Source organism: Chelon labrosus, assembly GCF_963514085.1.
Source record: "Chelon labrosus genome assembly, chromosome: 23".
Classification (NCBI taxonomy): domain Eukaryota; kingdom Metazoa; phylum Chordata; class Actinopteri; order Mugiliformes; family Mugilidae; genus Chelon; species Chelon labrosus.
In genome coordinates this window covers 6,521,428-6,535,736 of record NC_140356.1, presented here as the reverse complement: position 1 = coordinate 6,535,736, position 14,309 = coordinate 6,521,428, and the positions used below count along the sequence as shown (strand labels likewise).

Genomic DNA, 14,309 nt, shown 5'->3' with positions numbered 1-14,309 from the left:
CATGACAATGGTGCTATGTACAAAGAATCCAAGATCCATAAAGCAGCATTTTTGCCTGCTTAGAGCCCTAACCACAGCCCCATTATGGAATCAGGCCTTATCATCGGTGCCTGATATTATGCAATTCCTTGAAGCCTGTAAAATCCTGTGGAAAACCTTTTCACAATAAATACTTTCTAGCAAAATAGCGGCACCCACAGTTTGGGAATATTATGGAATATGTGGTGAATTAGTATTGTATAGAATAGTATCATACACTGCCTGGCCAAAAAAAAAAGTCGCCACCAAAAAAAAAGGTCACTGGACCGCCTTTAACTTTGACTACGGCACACATTCGCTGTGGCGTTGTTTCAATAAGCTTCTGCAATGTCATAAGATTTATTTCCATCCAGTGTTGCATTCATTTTTCACCAAGATCTTGTATTGATGATGGGAGCCTTGTCCAGCACATCCCAAAGATTCTCAATGGGGTTAAGGTCTGGACTCTGTGGTGGCCAATCCATGTGCGAAAATTATGTCTTATGCTCTCTGAAGTACTCTTTCACAATTTGAGCCCCATGAATCCTGGCATTGTCATCTTGAAATATGCCCGTGCCATCAGGGAAGAAAAAAATCCATTGATGGAATAACCTGGTCATTCAGTATATTCAGGTAGTCAGCTGACCTCATTCTTTGGACACATAATGTTGCTGAACCTAGACCTGACCAACTGCAGCAACCCCAGATCATAGCACTGCCCCCACAGGCTTGTACAGTAGACACTAGGCATGATGGGTGCATCACTTCATCTGCCTCTCTTCTTACCCTGATGCCCCCATCACTCTGGAACAGGGTAAATCTGGACTCATCAGACCACATGACCTTCTTCCATTGCTCCAGAGTCCAATCTTTATGCTCCCTAGTAATCTGAAGCCTTTTTTTCCAGTTAGCCTCACTGATTAGTGGTTTTCTTAAGGCTACGCAGCTGTTCAGTCCCAATCCCTTGAGTTCCCGTCTTATCAAACGTATGGAAATGCTCTTACTTTCACTATTAAACATAGCCCTGAGTTCTACTGTTGTTTTTCTTTGATTTGATTTCACCAAACATTTAAGTGATCACAGATCTTCCTCAAAGACGATGGTTCCCCACTATCCTTCCAGTTTCTAATAATGCGTTGGACAGTTCTTAACCAAATTTTAGTAGTTTCTACAATCTCCTTAGATTTTTTCTCTGCTTGATGCATGCCAATGAATTGACCCTTATCAAACAGACTAACATCTTTCCCACGACCATGTCAACTACGTCTTTCGACATGGTTGTTTAAGAAATGAGAAGACACTCATTGCATCAGTTGGGGTTAAATAACTTGTTGCCAGCTGAAAGATAATTGCCCGTGCAGTAATTATCCAATAGGAGGCTCGTACCTCTTTGGTTAGTTAAATCCAGGTGGTGAGGGTTTTTTTTTTTGGCCAGGCAGTGTATAATATACTACAATAGTAGTACGGTATGCTACAATACAGTATCTTATGTTAAACACAGAATATAAAAAGGTACAGTCTGTGATCTTCTAGCTGTTGTAGGAAATGTGATGTTCCATCAGTTACAAATACCCAGCCATTATATCATCTCATATAATATAATATCCGGAACAGAACACTCCAGGAGGCCGTGGGAAGCATAATGCATGAGCACTTTCAGTCACATCAACAAGTCCAAGGGCTGCTGGTGTTGCCACAATATTTGGGCTGAACAAAAGGTGACTAAAACTGGGTATACATCACATCTCCGTCCTCCACCATAACCAGGTGTCATCCAGGACACGGTAGGCTTACATCTAACACAGAGAGAAAAATAAAATATAAATAATACAAATACTCCAGGGTACTATAATATACTGTACTATACTACAGTATGATACTATACTATACTATACTATACTATACTATAATATAGTCCAGGCTACTATACTGTACATTACTATACTATATTACTATACTATACTATACTATACTATATTATACTATACTATACTATACTACAGTATGATACTATACTATACTATACTATACTATACTATTGATATTACCGCTATTCTCATCCTAAATGCATACAACCTTTAAATGAGTAAAGATCATCAAATTAAGTCCATGTCCATCTGTGACAATCATTATGGTAAAGTGGACATTTCCGCAGGAGGTCACAGCGGCAGTATAACCTTAGGGTGGACAGATGTTTTGGCTCTTTCTCTCCCCAACATTGTAGACACACCCATAGACTACCCTTAGCGACCAGGATCCACGACTAACAATGTGCATGTGTTTGTTGGGGGTGTGACTGGCGGCCCTGCGAAGCGCACAAGTGGTCGGCTGGCTCATCTGGAGGAATCTGCGCTGAAGAACCGACGGCGCGTCTTGCGCTTTGAAAACAACAACCCCGTGTTTCTTCACATGAGATTACTCAGCGGACTCATATCCTGACCTCAGCCTCGTCTCGTCCATAGGGTATGGCAGTGCGGTCCAGGACGGGATTCTACCGGCAGGAGGTCAACAGAACCGTGTGGGAGGTACCGGAGAGGTACCGAGACTTGAAGCAGGTCGGAACAGGCGCCTATGGGACTGTGTGGTGAGTTCAGGAAGGGAGCGTTAGCTCTGGTTTCTTAAAGCACAGAAACCTGTTTCATGTCAAGTAAATGTCGGCACTTCAACAGAAGTAAACAAATACTTAAGTAAAAGGGAAAAGTAATATCTCTCCGACCTTTATAATTAGTACCATTGTGTTACGTTTTCTTAAAATGTAACGTGGGCTTTTTTACTTTCACTATACTCTTATATTAAACAGTAGTTTCTTGCTGTGGGGGATATTTTGGTCAGTCTCCACAGCTGGCTCTGCAGGGCCCCTCTTTGCATTGTTTTGTATGGATGAGGGTCAACAAAGAAAACCACCCCCAATCTCATTGTTAGGAGAAGTCAAGAAAGACCCCAAGTTAAGTGCGTAGAATAGAAGTGGACCACTACTTTGTCTCCAATCACAGCAGACGTTGTGACTATTTTCACGGCAGGAAGGACACAGGTGTATTTAATAATGTTAAGAACGCATGGTTGACCCCAGAGACATTTAAAACTCTAGTTTAAGAGTAAAACTGTTGCACATTTTTATTTGCATTACACGTCTGTGCACTTTCAGTTCAGCATGGGATCGCCGCAATGGGTCACAGGTGGCCATCAAGAAGCTTCACAGACCGTTCCAGTCCAAACTTTTTGCCAAGCGAGCCTACAGAGAGCTGCGACTCCTCAAACACATGAAGCATGAAAATGTAAGGAAGCTCTCTGAGTAGACTGTTTCACTGGAGAAATATATAAGCTTAATGCATGGCGCAGAAGCAGTGCCAAAGAGGCGGAAAAGATGTGATTACAACACTGCCCCAGATAGACTTTAATCCTGCTTTTATTTCACCCGATTGGCTTCTATCAGGTAATCGGCCTGTTGGATGTTTTCACTGCCGAAATCTCACTGGACCGCTTTCGTGACTTGTAAGTTCCCCATCTTTCCTAAATGTTAATAACAGAATCAAATGGAGTTCATTTGTTTTCATTCCGCTCCTCCCTTCACCCCCCCGCAGTTACCTGGTGATGCCATTCATGGGCACCGACCTCGGCAAGCTGATGAAGCTGGAGCGGTTAACGGAGGACCGGGTGCAGTTCCTCGTCTATCAGATGCTGAAAGGACTCAAGGTGGAGAGAAAGGCAAAGTCCATTAACAATTTCATGAAAATAAAAAGTGAGAAGTGGAGCTGATGTTGCTTTTATCTCTTTCTGTCCGCAGTATATCCACTCTGCAGGGATCATCCACAGGGTGCGTGAACTTTGACCTTTTGGACTTTGAGCCTTTGGGGGTGGTGCTTTTTCCTTTTTTTTTCACTCTCAATCCCATTCATACTGATTCCCACACAGGGAGACTTGCTATGTGTGGATTTGTGTCTAGCTCAAGGCAAGATGTGTCTTAGACTGAATTATTGAAATGTCTTTATATCTAAACAGGTTCATATCTAAAGTCATGTTGTCACTGTTGTTAGCTCTGCAAGAACAGTCAAACTTCAGGGTCCAGAATCAGTCACTATGACTATTATATTGACCTTTGTCCCATGTTTCTGCTTTCTCCCAGGACCTAAAACCAGGAAATTTAGCCATTAACCCAGACTGTGAGTTAAAGGTAACTCAACGTTTTAAAAAAAATGTATCTTGACTTGAATCGGCCCGCTTCTTTACGCAATTTTACGTCATGCTTCTGCATCTCATCGTGATCTCAGATCCTTGACTTCGGCCTGGCGAGGCAGGCTGATGCCGAAATGACCGGCTACGTGGTGACGCGCTGGTACCGAGCCCCCGAGGTCATCCTCAACTGGATGCACTACACACAAACTGGTAAAACTCTCGTTCCTGGCAGGGAGCGCGGGAAACATTATTTTTTCACACAAAAGTCACGGAGAAAGGTGGTGTTTTGCTTTGTGCTTTGCAGTGGACATCTGGTCGGCAGGTTGTATCATGGCAGAGATGCTGCTGGGAAAGCCGCTGTTCAAAGGGAATGATCGTATCCTTGATTGTTGTCAGTGCCCAGTGGTGTTACCCAACGCAGACTTGCAAATCGGTGTGATGTGGAAGCAGTTAACTTCTTTCAGACCTTAGCTATAACATTAGTGATCCTGGGAAACTAATCTACCTGGGAAACAGAAATCTTGCAGAAAAACTGAGCGCCATTTAATTGTGAAATGTCTATTTCCCTGTTTCTATGGTCTGTACATGCTGATGCAATTACTGCCGCAGCTGAGTAGAAAGCTTGTACTTGAATTATAAAAGTCCTAGAAGATTCTTAACCATAGCTTCTGTCAGACCTGGACCAGCTGAGAGAGATCATGAAGATTACCGGGACCCCAGCTGCTGACTTCGTTGTGAAACTACAGAGCCAAGATGTAAGTCACAACCAAAGATTACTGTTACAAACAGTTTGTACGGCTGGAAGCGTGCTGTCAAAGGTTTGCAGTTTTCTCTCCAGCCTCAAAGAGAACTGCAGCTGCGGTGAGTTTGGACTGCAACAAGAAGTGGAGAAGCAGAGTATGCTGCAGGAATGGTTTCTGTTTATACTTCCCCCTGGTTGGAATCCGTTATGACGGATTTAGTTGACCTCAGCTGCTGTTGTCTGTACTTCAGTAGGTTTATTCGCACACAAATATTCCACTGTTATTCCAGACAATATTCCAAATTTCATGTGAAATATGCAAACAACATAATTTTTGTTTCCAACATTCTGAGTTTGACCTTATTTCAGTTAACACATGGGTGATACACTGTCTTTGAATGTTTAATGTCAGCTATATGTGTTGTACACATGAGAATGGAATATTTGTTTTCACCAGCAGGGAAAAGGGCTTATACTCCTGCGTCAAATGGTAAAGCATTTCAGTGTGCTAAGATGGTTAAAAAGAAAGTATTGTCCATGTGAAACCTCTTAAACACATCAGCTTTTCTCTCCACTCCCTCTCTCATCAGGCCAAAAACTATGTCAGAAGTCTTCCAAAAGTGCCAAAAAAAGATTTGCACACAATTTTCTCCAAAGCCAGCTCAAACGGTACGTGAAGATGTTCCCTCTCCAGTTCATAGCCCCCTTTGGTTCGACTAAATCTTTACCTTTGAGCGCGCATCTCTCTGCTCTGCAGCGGTGTCCGTCCTGGAGAAGATGCTGCTTCTGGACCCCGAGCGCAGGGTGAGCGCCTCGGAGGCTCTCGACCTCCCTTTCTTCAGCGAGTACAGAGATGAAGAGGAGGAGACGGAGGCTCTGCCGTACGATCAGACCATGGACAACACCGACCTGCCTCTGGACCAGTGGAAACGTAAGGGAGGAAGAGGAAGCACGGGTCAAAATGTCATATTAAGAAGGGTTCAGTTTCAACATGTAGTGTGAAAGGAGTCAGCAGATGTGACACATACATAAAACATAATCACAGAATTCTGTAGTTCCCATCAGCTTTAGTTTAAATGCCACCGCTCTCATTCAAATACTAATGTCTGCATCTGCTGGATATGATAGTTAGCTAGCATATCAGTAATATGTCAGTGCTGTTTACAGCTTATTGCACCGCACCAAAGCTGGAAGACGCTATAAAACTTTTATAATCAGCATACCAGTCAAATACGGAGAGACTGGATGAGGAAGTCCTTCCGTGCTGTTAGAGTTCTCACTGGTTGCCAGAGGAGGTCACTGAAGATCTAACTTCATAATTCTTTAAGAAGCTGTCATTTGCAATATGTATAACATGATCAGCACAGTTTCATAGGCCTCGTTCAATTGGATCAAAGGTGACCAGTGTAAAGTACAGGTGTGAACACACCCAGGAGAGGTCGCATTTTACGATCCAATCTCGGACCACATTAAGAGATCTGGGTCACATCTGTCCGCATTTGTCCCATCCTTGTTTCAAATTGCCCTCGGGGACAAATAAAGTAATTAGAGTTGAATTGATCTGAGCACATACAACCTTTAAAGACCGCCTACTCAACAGGGGTACTCTTGCGTAAACTATATTGGCATGTGGCTAATTATTGTTGAGTTACATATTTCCTCAGTAATCACCAGTTTCTTCATTTACCTTTATTGCGTGAGATCTTTCTGTCACTGCTTCAAACAGCACGGTGGTGAAACATGTGCATATGGAATTACTCAGGGTTCGAGTCATAGTCTGAGCTTTGTGCAGGTCTTTAAAATATCTAACGTCAGGGCGGTGATCAATAAATAAATAATAACTTAGCATGTGGCATTTCAGTGACAAAGAAAGTCTTCAGAGCTTATGCCAAAATGTAAATCATTCCACTCTGTCGTGACGCACACACACACACAACAAACAACTGTTCATGGTTCTGATAGGGCGGTAGCGATTCAATAGGGATGACAGCTGTTACATCATTGTTCTGTATCACAAATCATGTTAGTGTTTATTTGCATAAAGATTGTGAAACTGAGATTTATCTCAAGTGCCAGGTGAGTGCTGGAACTCAAGTGTTCAAAATGAAATGCCAGGTGTGACCATATGTACTTTAAGATGGCCACTTGCGTTCCGATTACCCAGCTCAGATCTTTATACATGGTTGTAATGGGGCCATATCCATCACGGAGGTTTTGGATTGGACTCTAGATCTAATTTAGAATATCTGATGCATAAAACCTCTTCTCTTTTGTGTTTACACAGGTCACACTTTCACAGAGATACTGACCTTCAGGCCCCCCCGGGACGCCAAAGAGACTTCACTTTAAGAGCGCACACGTTCTCACACGGAAACCTGTACATATTCACACCCAGACATATTCTTTTCTTGTTGACTTTTTATGTTTGTGTAGGGGTAACGGGTTAGCTTGTCAAAGTTTTGCCTTCAATAAATATGATTTGCCCCACTGCATTTCATTGTTTTGTGATTTTTGTTTTTGTAAATGTGTCAGATTTTTTAGTCCGTAATTCAGAAATGACATAAATAAAACTTCCGTGAATGCAGCTTTTGTCTGTTTGCGTTTTGATCATTTGTTCTGATAAGGGACATTTACAGTAACTGTGGGTGAGGTTGATGGGAGGGAAGAAGTGGATATAGTTAATAAAACATTTCATACAAACGAATTCCTTTTTTGGAATTACATTTTTTTAAAATTTAATTAGGCGGCACAGTGGTGAGGTGGTTAGCACTGATGCCTCACAGCGAGAAGGTCCCGGGTTCTAATCCATGGGCGGACAGGGCCTTTCTGTGTGGAGTTTGCATGTTCTCCCTGTGTCTGCGTGGGTTCTCTCTGGGTACTCCGGCTTCCTCCCACCATCCAAAGACATGTTCATTAGGTTACTTGGTGATTCTAAATTGTCCGTAGGTGTGAATGCGAGTGTGAATGGTTGGCTGTCTCTCTATGTTGGCCCTGCAGTAGACTGGTGACCTGTCCAGGGTGTACCCCCGCCTCTCGCCCAGTGACAGCCGGGATGGGCTCCAGCAGACCCCCGCGACCCTTAACAGGAATAAGCGGGTACAGAAGATGAATGAATGAATGAAAAATTGAATTGTCTAATGGGTCCAACAATAAAGATCAAATCTCTTTTGGGTTAACCACATACTGTCTTTATGATGCCGTGCAATATTTTGAGAGGTTCATTAAGTGTGTTTTCCAATACAGAATGCCAGCTAGTTTGAGACCTATTCCATTTTTACAGTCATAAGACCTGTGATCCTTTTTAGGCCAGTCTCCAAACCAGCCACACCATACTACAGTCTCTAAAACACAAGCTGGCTCTGCAAGTCTCCACTCTTACAAATGAACTTTGCACAAGTAAACAAATCTATAGCTTTTATGAGCAGCTGGTGAAAATCTGGAGAGTCACCTGGAGTGAATACTTTTTATAACCATTGCAGGCGCAGTCAGCCATCAGCTAAAAGCAATGGATTTTTTATTAGTGACTAAGAGGGCAGCTTTCAGTTCTGCCTGATAAGAGCCGTTTGACTTCTGATACCAGCTTAGTGACTGCTGTGCCAGTCGTGTATTTCCTAGTGGCTCTACATTTCAGCTTCTTGCGGGACAATGGATAATACCAACGGGTCTAAACAAAACAGAAGACAATCAACTCTCAGCAGGCTTTTGCTGCTGTTGTTTCTTACAGGTAAGTCAGTCAGTGTTTCTTTTGATGAATATACCAAAGGGAAAGTCAAACATTTGCTGCGATAACACGCCCCTGTGGAACAGTGAGGGCTGTCATATAGACTGACTGTTAAGTTTATTTTGTACTGCCTTAACTTTATGCTCATTAATTGTTATAAATGTAAAATAACAAAATTCAGTTGTGAAGGACTTGTACTTTACTTGTGTTTTACTTTTAAGTACATAGGTTCTAGTTATTACTTTAGAAAACATGTTAGCTTTAAAACACTATAGGGCTTATAACGTTAAATTAGCGCAACTTTGGCAACAACAGTAAAAAACTACTTGCACAGTAACTCTTATTCAGTAGATGATTTAAAATAATCATTGCATTGTCAGCACTAAATACTAAAACGCAGAGTAATTGTAACACACGTAGAAGAATTGCAAAATGTCTCAAGAAATGTCAAATTACACAGCATGTAACGTTAGCTAAGTACGTGTGCAGCGACTAAATGCATTAAAATGAGCAAGATTTGTAGTAGAAACATTGGTTTAGTAGTTTTAAAAAAATGCATTACCAAAAACCATCCCAATTAAGGAACTAATGCTGCCTTCAGATGACACTCATTAGGTTGTGATGACAGCATGCAAAGGCGTTTACAGTAACTTATCACCCATAAATACCTGGCCTTCCGCCATTTCCGACTCCTCTAGTGAACACAATAACCAGCACCTCATTTGAAGGCACAATTGCTGTTTGAGTTTTTTCCGTTCTTTCAGCCACATCCCATGAAAATAATGCAATCTGATAAGCTAACGGTTTCACAGCACATGACAAATTTTGTATCATAATGTATTCTTGATTCTTTCACTGCCTGTCGTGTTAGGCCTTCAGCCTGGGCTGTGTTCAGATGTAGAACAGACTCAACCAGCCAGTTATAACAGTAAGTGATTTTCTGTTCCACCAAACTATAAATCCTTAATTGTGTTGTATCATTGTCTCAAGAAAATACAGTATACAGACTCTTATACCCTGGTTCAAATACGGTAAGAATGTTCATGTCTTTAAATTATTGTACTAATTGTGACTGTCGTTACATTTTCAGAACCCTTGCGAGTAGCAATTATTGGCCCAATGTATGTGACTGTGGGTGTACCTAACAGCTATGAGTGTGATGCAAACTGCACTGCATGTACCTACTCCATGTCTCTGGTTGGGCGAAGTGACCAGGTTCAGGGCAATGTGCTAGCATTCACTGTCGACACATGGATGATGGGTGTGACGGTGTCATGTACAGTCACGGAAGAGCTCACAAATCAGACTGCCAGGGTAACAAGGAGACTCCTGGTGTTAGGTATCATACTGTTGTTTTTTTAAACAAGAAAATATAACAGATTCTGTACTCAAGCCTTTGTCCTACACCTTTCCTACACATGACTCATGTTTGTCTTTCTGACCTTAGCCGGACCTACTAACGTTTCCATCATGGGCCCTGACATGATCAATCCCGGTGCGAGCACCACTTTCACTTGCAAAGCCGACTGTCGGCCATCTTGCAGCTATACCTGGAGGATAGATCAAGGACCGTGGATTGGTGGTCAACCAAACAGTCTGTCTGTCCGTCCTCAGGAGGCAGACAACATCAAAGCTGTCACCTGCAAAGCCACTAATACTGTGTCTGGGCTGTTTGTCACCACTACTAAAAAAGTAGCAATGACAAGTAAGTCAAGAATTCACAAAATTAACTAGTGAGGTGAAAGCAGCTTTCCACAAAAAATATTTTACTGATCCACAGCTCTATATATTGATGTTAGCTTCTAGAATAAAAGATAAAAAAAACAAAACAAAAAAACAAACAAAAACACACATTTTTGAAAAATATTCTTGGGTTTTTTGGGGACTCTTGAGTCCATAAATAGTTACCACAGCTTAGCATAAGCACATTTGACTTGGAGCTAACTTGGCTTTGCGCTAACTCCAAAGCTGATTAATTAACATATTATACCGTACAAGCAGTAACCTGCAGAGCTTTAAGAACAAGCATGAAAAACTGAAGTCCCTTGAATGACCATTTGAGGTTGGCACCTAATGCGAGTCAATCTCATAAACCGCCATATTAAAATATCCGACTTCACAGCCTGGTACAAACAACAATTAAATACGGGCATGGCCACTTTGAGTAACACATCTGCCAAGGCGTCAAATTGGACTTCAAAAATTCCCCTTGGTATTCCTATGGGGGACATTGTGTGGTGGTTGTCTGTCTTTATATACACAGACTGACTGTATATTGTTATCGTTTATTTAATACAATACAAGAAAATGATGCTGTGTAAATATGACAAGGTGTTTTTGTGCTAAGCTAAGCCAGCCAGTTTGAACTTCAAACCTACCACTCTAGCTCTCAGCAAAAAACTATTGAGACCGAATAACATGTCAACCACTTTAGCTAAAGGCTAAATAAAAGCAAGCAGGCACTAAACCAATCAGAATCAATCAAGTACTGATGATTTGAAAATTAAGAAGCACAAATGGCTGTTGCATGGCTTCCTAAATAAGCATTAGACTGCCTGAAAGCATTTAAAATTACTTGACATACCTACTTGGCAAAGAAATATCTGAAGATCATATGTACAGACAGCACAACACAAATTTGACATATTTGTCGTTTTGTTCCAAATGCATTAAATGACCTTGATGATCTATCCTCTGTCCTTCTTTCAGCTGGTCCATCAAAGATCCAGATCACAGGCCCAGACGTTATAGAAATTGCAAAACAGTATAAATACGTGTGTACCGCTGAATGTCAACCCTCTTGTCGCTACGTGATGTTTGCGGACAATCAGTCCGTGAGGGGCAATGTGATTGAGCTGACAGTGGATCATCCACTTCAAACTGTCACTCTCAAGTGTGAGGCATATAACACTTTTTCAAGGAAGACAGAAACAGCCATAAAAACTGTACGATTAAAAGGTAGATACCCCATAAAAAGAGTTTAAAACAGTGATAATCTTACATGTGTTTACTGATATTTGACCTACATATTGTTGTTTATTCTAAAGGTGCAGGGTCAACTCACAACCTGTCCACACGTCCTCAAGAAACTTCAGCCGCATTGCTGTTAGCCTTCATCATTTCTACTGCCTTTACACTGTGATCCATTATAGACAGGTGAGACTCTTTGTAAAATGGGACAAAATGCAATTTACTTAATTTTTTACTGTTATTTTGTTGATATTTATTGTCTTTAATTCACATTGTACTGTTATTTGGTATCATTGTGTTAGCTTAAATAACAGACATGGATTTCTCATTTAAAAAATAATAATCATTTGTCTTTTTGTCTCTGTGTTTGTTTCTGTCTACCAGATCCTTGTTCTGTAAAGGACTAATGAAGAACGGTAGTTGAACCTCGGATAAGTCATGACTCACATAACTGTAATCAGACTCTCGCTGCATATTAGTCTTATGTATTTGCTTCACATGTTGACAATGGGCTGGGCAGTCTTTGCACTTGGGATGAAGTGAAGTAGAAAGTGGCTTAAATATCAGAGTAGGTAGTGGAGAATGTGTGCATGAACATTCACATTAATACAATTTAAATGTTTACACAGAAATAAAATGCATTGATTTTCTTTTTTTTTTTCTGATATCAAATGTACGATTTAAATAAAGCCTATATGACAGTGTGATGACTTCCATTTTTGAAGATCAGTTGTTTTCAGGTATAATGGTAAAAGGTAGTGCTCTGCTGGAACTAATAAAAATTATAAGCTGTAATTAATTTCACCTTGTGCAATACGATTGAAATATCAGTTTTTCGATTTCTCTGATTTTTCTGTATGTCGTGAATGTATTGAAAAATTGACAATAAAGAAATCTTGAATCTTGAACAAAGTTACACAACCACACCGTTGTGAAATGGGTGGCTTAAAAACTAGATGGAACTCTTGTGGAGATAAAGAAATTGTCTGGTTTAGTTACTATTTTGCTTTGTCTCCACCTGCAGGTTGAATGGTAATGTTGCAGCACAGACATATTCCTTCAATGGGTTTAGCATTGAAAACACTGAAAACATGTCCATAACCAAAATAACAAGGATGTCACCATATCTTGTCTGCATGACAGTGATAATGCCGTCACACATAGACAACTCAACAGTATGTTGCAGCGACCTAGAGCCATGCTACACTCTGCCTGCCCCCACATACAGTGAACACAACTCTCCTTAACTGGTTACATTCATTTTATATCCCAGTATCACCAGCTAACACCATACTGTACGTTCTTCTTAGCAGAGTGGACCACACTTTTTAGCTAAGCACCTTAACTATGCTGATGTAACACTGCAAATTTCCCCTCTAGCAGATAAAGTAAATGATTATTTTATCCACCTGCTTAGAAATCTGCTAAGCTAATTGTTTTAACTTTTTTAGTTTTAAATGTTTTCTGTAACCTAGTACTACTTGGCTAATTTAGCATATGAAAGTGTGGTCTAGTCTACATAGTAGACTAACTAGTGTGTTGAGCTAATTTAGCTGTTGGTTTTTGTACTGGCAAATAGCAGCTAAGCTATTTATCTTAGCAAATTAGCCCGTGCTCTAATGAAAATGGTCCGAAGGTTGGGGGCTGAGTTGAGAGGTTTTCACTGATTTAGGTCAATTACAAGAGATGACTCCCCCACATTGACTAAACACAATCCTTCTTGACAGGTTGCATCTGCCTTATCTCTTTATATCACCAGCAGACCATGCTGCTTGTTTTTTGTAATCTTGAACTGGCAAAGCTTATCTAGTTTAATAGATTAGGCCACACTTTATAGCTAAGCATACAGCCCATTTCTACCTGTCTTCTATTCTGCTAAGCTAATTGAGCTGCACGTTTTCTGTAATCTACTACTACTACTACTAATCCTCTTTGTCCCAGGTGGGAGACAAGGCTTCGATGATCTGCCTCCATGGGGACCTGTCTTGCACTGCATGCTGTGCCTGGCCCCATGTAAGATTCATCTCCTATAGTTTAGCTGTCACGGTTTGTAGGCAGGTTGTTTTGGGGCGACCTTGAATTCTTCTCCCAGTTGGGGTCCATCTCAAGGCGACCTTTGGTATTCGATCCTGGTCCATTCTGATCTCATGGCCCAACCATCTTAACTGTCAGCGTTTGATTTCCAACAAAACGCTGGTGCACTTGGTTATCCTATGCAGGTCTTTGTTTGAGATCTTCTCAGGCCAGAAGATGCGGTACATTTTTCGGAGGCATCTATTGTGGAAGGCATTGATCTTTTGCATGTCATTTGCAGTCACTCGCCAGCATTCTGAACCATATAACAGCACTGATTTCACAGACTTTTGTTCTGAGGCTGTACTGCTTTGACGTCCAGAGAGGATGGAGGTTTATAAAAACACTGTATGCCTTCCCTAAACCCACTCTAATGTCCTTTGGTGTTGTTTCCGTAATCTAGACTTGTCAAACAGCTAAATTAGTTTGGCAGATGAGACCACACATTTTAGCAAAGTATGTACCCTGTGGCCACCTATCTACTAGTCTGCTAAGCCAGTTGAGCAGCATGTTTTCATAATGGCATATAGCAGCTACGCTAACTTAGCTTAACTAGACGACACTGTTTAGCTAAGCAAATGGTCCAAAAGTTGAGGGGTAGAATAGGAAGAT

The 14,309-nt window shown here is 41.2% G+C and overlaps 1 protein-coding gene across 2 annotated transcripts; it reads left to right on the top strand.

Annotated features, from left to right (window-relative positions):
* Nucleotides 1-2,468: 2,468 nt before the first annotated feature.
* mapk12b (mitogen-activated protein kinase 12b) lies at nt 2,469-7,419 on the top strand. 2 transcript variants are annotated; one of them, XM_084573904.1, is made up of 12 exons: nt 2,469-2,602; nt 3,164-3,293; nt 3,452-3,510; nt 3,600-3,711; nt 3,803-3,832; nt 4,142-4,189; nt 4,287-4,401; nt 4,496-4,567; nt 4,867-4,946; nt 5,524-5,602; nt 5,691-5,864; nt 7,218-7,419. In XM_084573904.1, the coding sequence occupies exons 1-12, from the start codon at nt 2,484-2,486 to the stop codon at nt 7,280-7,282; spliced, it is 1,083 nt and encodes a 360-aa protein (XP_084430030.1). In that variant the 5' UTR covers nt 2,469-2,483; the 3' UTR covers nt 7,283-7,419. The 2 variants fall into 2 exon arrangements, with proteins under 2 accessions (XP_084430030.1, XP_084430029.1); XM_084573903.1 differs by lacking the exon at nt 7,218-7,419 and having other exon boundaries at nt 5,691-6,071.
* Nucleotides 7,420-14,309: the final 6,890 nt, after the last annotated feature.